The 12,420-nt window shown below is 36.5% G+C and overlaps 1 protein-coding gene across 28 annotated transcripts in view; it reads right to left on the reverse strand.

The window, feature by feature from the left end:
* The window catches only part of LOC114239888 (uncharacterized), a 471,744-nt gene that overhangs the window by 392,651 nt on the left and 66,673 nt on the right, over positions 1-12,420 (reverse strand). The window contains exon 5 of one of the 28 annotated variants that reach the window (XM_089728053.1): positions 2,795-3,395. The exons of the other annotated variants lie outside the window; for them this stretch is intronic. Within the exon in view, the coding sequence (XP_089584179.1) occupies positions 3,133-3,395 (263 nt within the window). The 3' untranslated portion in view covers positions 2,795-3,132. Of the gene's footprint in view, positions 1-2,794; positions 3,396-12,420 lie in introns of those variants that run through there. 28 annotated transcript variants of the gene reach the window in all.

Here is a 12,420-nt window from a genome sequence, read left to right on the forward strand (position 1 = left end):
CCACTGAGTTTCTCGCCGGATTTTCTCAGTGGGTCGCGTTTCCGATCTGGTGGTAGATTCTGCGAAGCACTGCTCTTGCTAGGGTCAGTGTTAGCAACTCTCTGGTTGAGCCCCGCGAGCTCACCTACAAACGTTAGGGTGAAGCGAAAATAGCCTCTCAAGGCTACAGGCGGTTTTTAATTTAACAGCATAGATGGGAAAGAAAGAAAAAAAATTTTTTTGAGATTTGAGTTAGTTGCCTTAACGCCAAGGCAAGTCGTTTGAAGAATTAATCAACAGTAGATCTTGAGAATATTTTTTTATGATTCTTCTTGTGGTATGTACGTGTATATGGTCCCTCGTGGGTATAACGGGATTAATTGAATGATAATTTGTAATCTTTTACTGCGAGTTTTTAATTTCTACTTCATTTTAAACTAAATGATGAAAATAAAAAAATGAATACTTTAGAGATCTTTTATTCTACACTATCATTTGTCAAAGATCATCCTGTCTGCAGCGAACACTCCATAGACATACGTACATTCTACGATTTAATTTTTATTTTATTTTGGTATATATAATGTACAAGTTTAGTAAGCTACTTTTTAAACAATTCAATGCAATATCATGACGATTTCAGATTACGTATATTTTAAATGCAGCAATAAATATAATCAATTGCACAATTTATTTACGAAAAATTCGGAACTTAAGCCTACAAATCATTAAAAATTCTAAAACAAACTACACTACACAATACACGACTACACAATACCTACATATCGAATGCAATAATTATTTAATAAAAAAACTTTACAACACAATGTACAATAGAATGCAAAGTGCAAGTAATAAACCGTATCAACCTATAATTGAGGGTATAAAATTCAATTAAAATAAAATTTTACCAAAAGCTTTCATAACACATTAAAATGATACTCTTTATTGCCCTTGTAGGCAGACGAGCATACGGCCCACCTGATGAGAGGTTACCGTCGCTTATGGGCAGAGCCATCCCTGCCAACCACTGTGACTCTCTGCTAGCCACATTTCAATAGTGACATGTCATAGCGCTCGAGAAACACTGTAGAGGGGAGTTCATTCCAAAGCCGAATGGTACGTGACAGAGAAGATTCCTTGAAAACAATTCCTCAGTCCAATCACTCCTCATGAAACACATGTTACAAAGCCCAAGAAAATCAAAGCTACTCTATACTACCAAAGATTCCAAACGATTCTTGAGATTAGAATTGCGGTTATCTTCAAATGGTTATCATTACTAACCTGTTGCCTGGTTATGTGAACAAATACTTGCATTAGCTAAATGTTAAACATTCAATGATCCTAATCTAGATTTTGTTCTGTTAAGTGCTAGTCACGCTAAGCTAAGGCTTGACGTACGAAAACGAACAACTCCACTCAGACTACAAATAGAAAATGTTTTCCTTAGGGATGGAACGACGTGTTAGTAGCCGTGGCCTAACGGATAAGACGTCCGGTGCATTCGTGTTGAGCGATGCACCGGTGTTCGAATCTCAGACGGGTACCAATTTTTCTAATGAAATAGGTACGTACTCAAAAAATGTTCACGATTGACTTCCACGGTGAAGGAATAACATCGTGTAATAAAAATGAAACCCGCAAAATTATAATTTGCGTGATTACTGGTGGTAGGACCTCTTGTGAGTCCGCGCGGGTGGGTACCACCACTGCCTATTTCTGTCGTGAAGCAGTAATGCGTTTCGGTTTGAAGGGTGGGGCAGCCGTTGTAACTATACTTGAGACCTTAGAACTTATATATCTCAAGGTGGGTGGCGCATTTACGTTGTGGATGTCTATGGGCTCCAGTAACCACACCAGGTGGGCTGTGAGCTCGTCTACTCATCTAAGCAATAAAAATAAAAAAAACCGACCGAATCGAACCAGAGCTCCGCTGTGCTGAAGCCAGGGTCACTAACCACTAGAGGTTTTCTAGAGGTTTCTACTAGATGTTTCAATTATATGTTGTATTCTTCCAAGTCCTAATTTGATATCCTATATTGCAACTATTTTTTATACGAATTTAAGATCTTTCTTGAATATTGAATAATTACTTTACGGTATCACTGTTGAAGACAATGGTGCCGATCCGTGCGATTTCACAATAAGTGATTGTGTGAATGTAAAACGTAGTTGAGGCTTCCGTCACAAAAGAGTACGACAGTCATTTTGCAACCCTTTGTACTTTTCGAACAGTACCATCTAGTGTTGTTGTTGAGGCAACGGCTAGCTTTGTGTTTGTAGAAACGGTAGCCATTCCAGACGAGAGCTTCGCCACCGGACGGCAGATTTACGAAATGATAATCTAAAATAACACATTAAACCAATTAGTAATGGCACAGAAAAATAAAAATTATTAGTCTTAAAAAAATATGATAGACATCATATCTTTAAAACATATATGATTTTTTTATTTATTGCTTTAATGGATGGACGAGCTCACAGACCACCTGGTGTTAAGTGGTTACTGGAGCCCATAGACATCTACAACGTAAATGCGCCACCCAACTTGAAATATGAGTTCTAAGGTCTCAGTATAGTTACAACGGTTACCCCACCCTTCGAACCGAAACGCATTACTGCTTCACGGCGGAAATAGGCGGGGTGGTGGTACCTACCCGTGCGGACTCCCAAGAGGTCCTACCACCAGTGATTATGCAAATTATAATTTTGCGGGTTATATATATTAATTAATATTAATATTAATAATTATATTGGAAGTCCTCGTTGCAAATAATGGCACTGAAAAATATTAAATTAAAAACAAAACTACTATTATTAAGATAGACATATATTATCAATGATGGTGAGATTGGCAACTGATCCTGTACTACGAGTAAAAAGACCCGAATATTAAGTCACTTTTTCTAACGCATTATACTATCACAAGGACAACGTAACGATTAACTATTGTTTATATTTAACATCACTTTATATTTCTCACAAATAGTTATATAACCAAATTTATGTCGCCGTCGTCTATCTTTTCTTGATATTCCGTCGACTCCCGTATGTTCGCATAACACAGATGCTAGTCTTCAACGTTAACTGCAAATATTTCGAATAACACCGGTTTGATTGTTTGATCAGTTATAACAATAACAATCGCCTTCAATATTTCATACCACTTCTCTCGCAATATTGAATACACTGGCTAGTCGTGCCTAAGTTTTGTTTCGTTTTGTGACTATGCTCGTTATTCACCTTGACTATTTCATCTTCCAGCGTGATGACGCAAGCCTTGCAGTTAACTAAGGTTCGGCGAGTGCATCTCCAGTAAGTTTTTCCGGAATTCTTGTCCTTCTGGTGTAAATAAAATTTAAATCCGTTTATGTGCAGATTCCTTTTACCCGAACGGGATGTTGTATAGAAAGCTACAAAAGACAATCTGACCTTAATCTTTACCGAACTGCGAATACGCCCTGTTAAACATTTTACAAGTCAAATCATAGCCATGGATCGAATTCCGTGGATCAACGGAAAGATAGTTGATCTAGGTAATCGCTTTACGCAACTAATAAAACTTTAACTTGTGTTAATACGTGGCGTCCATGAACATGGGAGATTTCTTCGATACTTAAACCATTATGAACCAAAAATAAACTCATCCAGTATTAAAAATAAAATTTTTCATTTCGTGTCTTTAATTAATTACACGTGTCTATAAAACATTAAACTCACTTTGTAGTACTTGACAATTAATATCGATAAAATTACAGATACATATTACTTTAAAAACAAACAATAGTACATTGTGCACCAAGGGAGAAAAGTAACAAACACGCGGGATGAGATGTCCTACTTTTTCCCGCGGCGCACATACAATTTTTTCTCCTACCAGGCCGAAAGTTCGTGGAGTACCGAGCCGGGATCCAGGGGCGAAGCCCCGGCGGGCTCCCGAGGCGAAGCCCGGGCGGGGGTAATGGGGGCGGAGCCCCCCCCATACTCATAAAAAAACAATTAAACTCTTTTTTAATTTTTAAACAAACTACTACTAATTGAATAAGAATTGTCTGATGAACTCATCTTTGTTAAATACTTCACTATTAAATTTTATGGCCTTTTGTTTATTTCACTTTTACACTAAACACAATATTGCAAATTACCCGAGCACAACAATAGCGGAGAATTTTAGGTGCGCGAGAGTAGGCGTAGACACTAACATGCATGCGCACTTGTACCCAGAGAGGAAAAGTTACACTTTCTTCCATGTACAGCGGGAGGAAAACCGAACTTTCGGCGTAGGTAGGAGAAAAAATATATATTCTGTAACCCATGACATCATATGTTTAATATTTTTTATCTATCGAACATATTAATTCTAGTCAATTCTTAAAAATAAATCAATACCTATCTAATTCGTAATTACAATTTGCATCATAAGATATGGATCGAACAATATCACAACGAATACATTCAAAATTTGACCACAGCTATACTGGGGTGATTTGTTGATAGCATTGTCGCTGTTCGCACTCCATATTATTTTGGTCGACTGCTTCATTAAATCGGAATGTGTTCAAGCAAACGCGTATGCTCTCTCATCAATGATAACTTCGTTATTAGAGACGGGAGACAAATGTGAAAGCATCTTTAAGTCTTATTAGAGGATAAGTAACCCTGATTTCATACTAAACTAAGAAATCGGTAACAACTATACCACATTACAATCGGCAATAATAGCCTTGCAAGAAGTACAAATTTACTTTACATATGTATCATGTTATCTAAACATTGATTATATCATGTTTTCCTTATATTTTATAGTAATATAGACATTATATGTATTCTATTTTTAGTTCTATCTAAGACTCAATCACAATTCCGACCGCTGCGTTTACACAGTAGTATAGTATATTAGATAGGCCCAAATGTATAAGAGTAGGTAACGCGCCTTGTGGCTATATAATATTATAATTCTCATGGCATTTTACAGACCCTGTAAGAAACCTTGATCTTTTAACCTAACGTCTTCTTTCTGTTTTTATTGCTTAGATGAGTGGACGAGCTCACAGGCCACCTGGTGTTAAGTGGTTACTGGAGCCCATAGACATCTACGACGTAAATGCGCCACCCACTTTGAGATATAAGTTCTAAGGTTTCAAGTATAGTTACAGCGGCTGCCCCACCCTTCAAACCGAAACGTATTACTGCTTCACGGCAGATATAGGCAGGGTGGTGGTACCTACCCGCGCGAACTTACAAGAGGTCCTACCACCAGTAGTATCTCTACAAAGTCTGCCATAACTAAACATTAGAAAATAAATCTCAAGCTAGCTCACAAATCTTGTAAGTTAGCATGGAAGTTTTTTATAAAAATACAATTCAAGTATTTGCTCTTCGTCTAAATTGTCTATATCTATGAATACTTATAAACTAATGACTTTAAAGTTACTTACTTAGCCATAAGTATTTTAAGATGATCATGACTACTGAGACATGGTGATTAACGAAAAAAGAATCCCTTCACTTTTTTTTTTTAATTGGGATTTCTCCAAAGCACCCAAAATCTTCAAATCAAATTCCAATGTTCCAACTAAATTCTACAAACCCTTGATCATTTCATCGTTTTACGTTCGGAATAGAACCAAATCTTCTACTCGTATTATTCACTACATATTATTTACTACTAGTAATAGGATGTGTTTGCGTAGATAGGTATAAACCATCGTCCTGTTCATTTTGGCCACAAAGCAACCATGCGTTCTGATTTTTAAGGTGGAATGGCCGTAATCAATACCGTTGAGATTCGATCTCATATTATGTCATTTACGATGTGGTGCTCCGATAATTACTTAATACCCGGTATTCAGTCCTTGAAACAGACTGCGTGTTTACAGCGATAAAAGGGAGAAATATCCTTTTCGTGTTACCTTTAATGGAAATGTTTTAGATGTGAAAACTAGCTCATGGTTCAGCTTGTGTTATGAGATTACCGGAACGCCTAAGCATTTGAAACAAAAAGGGCATGATAATTGCATTAGAATTTAAACTCTATGTTAATTAAGGCCTAGAACGCACAATGATACAAATTAGTACGACGTACAAATTAGTAGAATGATGATACCCATCCGCACAGGCCGCCAAAATAAAGTACCATTAAAGAAAATACAAAATTCTTTTGAATTCCTTACGAAATGCAACTGTGAAGGATAATAAACAAACAATTTTCAAAGATTACCGAACTAAAAAATCCTATTCTATAAGAAATGAAATAATAAAATAAACTAATCAACCCTACTTATTATGTATGTTTCACTGACTGCCATCTACTGATGATTGTGTTCACCCTTTGTTTTCACAATGACGTCATTTTCCGTGAACAGAGTCGCCCTACATCCTTTGAAGCTGCAATACCAACGTTTGCGTGTTTGCGTCTTTCTATTGTGAACAGCCCAAAATTTGTATTTTCCAACTAAAATCGTCGGATTACCGAAGCGTGATGTGCCGAATACCGGATCTAAAAGAAGAACAATACTTGTCACAGAAGAAAACGTAGATGCTAGTAGTATTCTTGATAATTTAGATTCCATAAGGAAATAAAAACATTGTTTAATAAGTAGGATTCTTTTATTCTAAAAATTTAAAGACAATCGAAAGCATGTCTTTATCGACACAGGGCGGGTATCTCAGCCGCGAGCATCCGTAAATATTGTATGCTCTTATTATTTTAAACGAGATCAATTCTAACGATTTCCCTTTAACAATACACACGATTATAACTTACATCAATTGGATGATAATTTGGACGACTTATATAATAGCAGTTTTAAGCAGTTACGGTTTTACCGCTAAGCGAAACCGCGCTCCTAGTTAACGACTAAGTTTAATCGATACGACACCACCCTTCTTAGTCAATGCTATACAAAACACTTGAGTGGCTAACTTTTGATATTTTATCATTCCAAAATTAACGTGAAACCTTTCGGAGCCTGACTATCAAAAAATGACCTTGATATTTAAACGATCATGTAGTCTTATTTCTTTGCCATTTCCTTGCACGGCACGTCCATTTCAGGGCCTTTTCTATTTTTTGTGCAGATTTTTAGTGCCGCATGACTTTAAAGTGTATTTAGTACTAATTAGAGCTTCAGAACAATCAATTTAAGTATGGTTTATCAAATAGATCAGACCAAGTCGTACCGCCTCGCTGAGCTGTAGTGCAATTCCCTTTAAAGATAACAAACACTATCTTCTCTAAAGACAAAACTTCAATAAATCAGCAGCCCTTAAGTGTTAAAACTTACAAACATAATTTAATAGAACTATAGCATCAATAATACATAATTGTGCCAACGTTTACAACGTACAATTGGTTTAAAATACTCCATATCTAATTTCAAATAAAGTCTTATATCTATTACTAACAAATAGGAGGTAATGAATACAACTCCGACAGCAAAACAATCTCTTCCATTTCAATAACTAGTCAACTTTTGAAATATTAACTTCCCTGTGTAGTTCTTAATGCTTTCTTTCAATACAAAAATGTAGCTATCGGGTGTTTATGTATATATTTGATTTAGTGTTTGTGTTCGTTAACAGTGCTAACAATGACATTGTCCACGGTAATAATTGTAGCTCGACAGACGATGTCGCTCTTAACGCAGATCCATTTTTTCCGCCTGCCGTCGGATGATTCCGAGTATTTTCTAAATTGATAAGGGCCAATCTCGATGACTTGACTGCCGTTCTTGCTTTCAATAAATATTGGAGCTGTAGATTAAAAAAAACATTTTAATTTGAAGGTATGTTAGAAGGAAATAAAACTAAAAGCTTAAACTATGAAAACAGATAGACCATTTAAAAACTTTGTTTCTTTGTAAATTTTATCTAAAATTAGTTTATATTACAAACTTGATCTAGTACTAGTTAAACTTGGTTTAGATCTTGAAGTCACAGAGTTTATTTTATGCGTTTACACAGGAAAATTTACAAAATGCTTTTATTTCTGTTAGTTGAAAATGATACTCCCTTGCGGAGACACGGAACGGCCCTCGGGGTGAACCCCACTCCCCGGGCATGGGCTCCCAACCACCGAGGGGCAGGGGTGAGGTCATACACTGGCTGAGTATACCTAAAACGGTCTCATTACAACAATATTTATATCTAAATATAATACGTGACATCAAGGATGGTGTGATGTGTGCCGAGAGGTGTGGCGATGGCAGTCTCCATCCGCCAGCTTCGGCTTCACAATCTTCGTCTCCCCACCTTCGCTCTTCCTTCTTTCTGTTTTTTATTACTTATTCTTTACCTATACCAATAGTCTAAACTAGCCTACTTATCACTAAATAAACCAATGTTGTGTGTCATGTCATGGTGTTAAGAATGCAGCAAAGATATAAAACAACAACAAATACCTACTTAACTACTTCCAATCTAAACAGAGCTACCAAGGGAGCCGACTCCTTACAAAATAACAAATACGAGTATAGGGGGGGTAAGTTACATCACATCTGTAGCTCACCCTGCTCCGGCTTCTCTTGCGGAGCAGCCCGGCCACGGTAGAAATGGAAATAGAACAAAGCACTCTCCAAAAGGGAGAGTGGATCGCCCACGGGGGTTCAAAGGTGGGTCCCCTGAAAGGATACCCCAACAGGTGTGAGGGGGCGAGTTTAGAGGCGGGGGGGCGAGTTTAGTGGTGTGGAGGGGAAGCACGGTTTGTAAGTTCCCGTACAACTCCGGTTAAACCACTTACTTCACAATAGTTGGGAGATCCAGGAAGTCCCTGGACAACGTCTTACCAACAGGTGATTTAACGTGCAAAGAAGCTAAGAACTCTTCTACAATAATTTATTATATGTATATAATACACATATATCATATGGGAGAATTAAATGTTTCTTTACAATCGACTACAGACTACACATAAACTCAAACGTTGTTTAGTATTTACCAAGAGGCAAGGTATTGAGTGTACCCCGGGCAAAATTTTGTGTTCAAAAGATTTAATGATCGCAACGCTCTGAGTTGTAGAGCTTTACTTGGCTGCTGCGTCATAGGTAGCGAAGCATACCTAGTCCTTGGAGAGCGCAATTTTGCCCCGACTAAGAGAACAAAATATGTCCAAGTAGAGAAGTCTCGATTGATTCACGACTACATGATCATTATAACTACTGAGTTTATAGTCTCACTACCCCTTGCTATCTCCCAGCTGGTATGAGCGCCGTTATCTAGATGAGCTTCGTATATCGCACTCCGCGCGAAATGCGATAACATGCCCCATCTTGCTTTGGATGAGATCTATCCGAGGCTTGGACGCAGGTTATTGAAAAAATGGGGATTTAAACGATTCAACTCTTACGTGCTCCACCTGCTATCCACAACCCGTTGGCAAAGTCTAGCGATTTCCGTTTGACCAAAAAAGAAAGCCTTGCGATCAAGAATAATAAGAATAGGTCGTGCCCATGAGCGATGTTAATCACTATCAAACAGGCACAGTAGGCTCGCCTATGAAGAAAATTTTCCAAGCCGATATTACTTCCTTAAGCTAATTAACGAGCAGTATGTACACAAAACGTGCCCAGTCTTGAACATGTCACCTCTCACATGAGTAAGACACAAGATATCGCTATTGATACGTACATACATTCATTTATCACATCTAGTCACCGTGTCATGCCAAAGACTTAATTTGTCTTAATGAAAAATATTGACCTAGATGAAGTTCTCAAAAGCCGCCTAGAAAATATTCTTGTTCCCATACCACTGAATTTTTCTTGTTGGATGCAAAGATAATTCAATGATTGTGTTCATTTAGAACCTTAAATATAACATTTTCATAGGTATATATAGCAGCTCGGCATCCGTAAGGGTACTTTATACACGTCCACCGAATCTTCGGTCCTTTGCACTTCGTTTTGCTGACCCGATTGTAACGATAAGGTCCGAGTATAACCACTGGATTCCCGGTGTGCGTCGTTTCGAACACTGCAACTAAAATGGAAGACTTTTTAAACATTGAAATGAAGCTGACGTGTCAAGAAATTTACCGAATTCAACATTGTTCCACTGTGACATAACAAGGTTAGTCATTTTTCTGTACACACTGCTTTCTTGTGTTTTAATGTTTATCTTTAGGTAAGCAATTCGAATTATACCTCAAACGACTGCTTTTCATAATTTATATTTTTTTCGGTTTTGCGCTAATCTTATAATTAAAATAATACTACTTTTATTGTTTAATCTTTTATTTTATTATTCGACGACGGCTTCCAATGCAATTTCATTTCACACATTATTTGTTTTTTGTTTAATGATATTTCTTTTTCATTCTGATATTGTCTAATTGTAGAATTTGTGAAATTACACCACTACATCCAACTTGTAATTTTTATTGCCGTGAAAATTCTATTCTAATATTATGCATAAATACAATTACAGTGTACTAGAATGTCGTTAGACCATTAATTATATTTTATTTACAAAACCTAACAAGCTAATAATACTTTCAATGATTAACCTATATTCATTTCCTATATAGGTATGGTACATAGCCTACCACATAAGAAATATGATATTCAATTTCAACTTGCCAGTTGAAGTGATGCTTAAGAACTTTCATCATACAAATACAGAAATACTTATTATAAAATAAAAGGTTATAAAACAACCCAAACACAATCACTAGGTATAGATATATGTATCGATAATAATTTTTTTATAAATTTGTTTCTCAAAAATTTTCTGTTGACTGATTGCAATGTAAGCAATGTTTGAAATTATAATAATAATTTCATATAGGTTTTTAAGTCCAAACATTTATGCTGGTCATCTTTTTTTTTTCACTAAAAACTTGAATATTTTACTTTTAAAGAGCTGCAACAGTTGTTACGAGTAAAGTACCGAGAATGCTATGACCAGAATACTACACGAGTACTTTGGTTGAAGTCGTCGTGGCCTAAAGGATAAGACGTCCGGTGCATTCGTATCTAGCGATGCAACGGTGTTCGAATCCCGCAGGCGGTTACCAATTTTTGTAATGAAATATGTACTTAACAAATGTTCACGATTGACTTCCACGGTGAAGGAATAACATCGTGTAATAAAAATCAAACCCGCAAAATTATAATTTGCGTAATTACTGGTGGTAGGACCTCTTGTGAGTTCGCACGAGTAAGTAACACCACCCCGCCTATTTCTGCCGTGAAGCAGTAATAGGTTTTGGTTTGAAGGATGGGGCAGCCGTTGTAACTATACTGAGACCTTAAAACTTATATCTAAGGTCGCATTTATGTTGTAGATGTTTATGGGCTCCAGTAACCACTTAACCAATAAATAAAAAGTTAATTCTCCGAAACTATGGTTAATGGTTATGATCAATTTTGGACCTAACGATGTTTCCATAGGACGTAACCAGGAACGCCGTGCATCTAGTTCGCGAGCGAGTGGTGCACTGCCACCTCAGCTTCGATCCAATCCCATAGACCTTCGAGAAACGATAACCATTGCATATTAACATTTGAGTACCTCGGCTCGTTATTATTTCTAAAACTGAAAATAAAACAAACCCCTGTTTAATTAGACCATATTAATAATTATAATGTTACGTTTGTATATTTAACGGACGAAAATGAAACCATTGAATGAATAAAGTATATTATTAAATGTCACAAAAATACGACAACTTTTTTAAATACTACCTGAAATAATAAGAACAATAATTTACTATAGTATAGTAAAATACGACTTGAATGTTAGAAAAGGTACTGATCAAGGAGATGTTGAAATTATACACAAATATATTACATTTTTTGCTAGGGTTTCGTTTCGCTTATACTATTTTATTACACTTTTTTTTTTCCCGGATTAAGTTGCTCTACGTCACTTCCAAAGCTAAAATGAATTTAATGACACGTTGAATCATATGTTGATAGCCGGCAAAAGGTTTACGGTGCAGAGCCTTAGAGAGAAAAACCTTACCTCCTCCTTCGGCTGTAGAGTAAAAAGGTGAATAATAATTTAGAGATTGCAGAGTGCTGATAATGAATACCTTTTTTACCGTACATGACAAGACCAACATTAGTCTGAATTAGTATCTAATGGTTACCCCAACGTTTCCAAATAGAAATAGGCAATACGGTGATACTTACTCATAAACTTACCCTTACCCTCAGAGTACGTAGCCACGCATACTTAAACTAACATGTACATAGTACAAGATACAGAGAATGAAACATGCTTAAAATTTGATATAATTATTCGATTCAATGTGTTTACGGCTTACAACTTAGATGACAAAACTTCGCTATAGTGATTGCAAAAAACTATCTTTGCAGTACTGGTCTATACGTTGTCTTCGCACTGTAAAATTTTGTCATATGTCTATTTCTTAAATACAGGTAGAGGAAGAAACATGAGTTTTACCAATGCTTAATAATTTGCAATTATCATTCT

This window comes from Bombyx mandarina, chromosome 06 (assembly GCF_030267445.1).
Source record: "Bombyx mandarina strain Sakado chromosome 06, ASM3026744v2".
In the NCBI taxonomy this organism is placed as follows: Eukaryota; Metazoa; Arthropoda; class Insecta; order Lepidoptera; family Bombycidae; genus Bombyx; species Bombyx mandarina.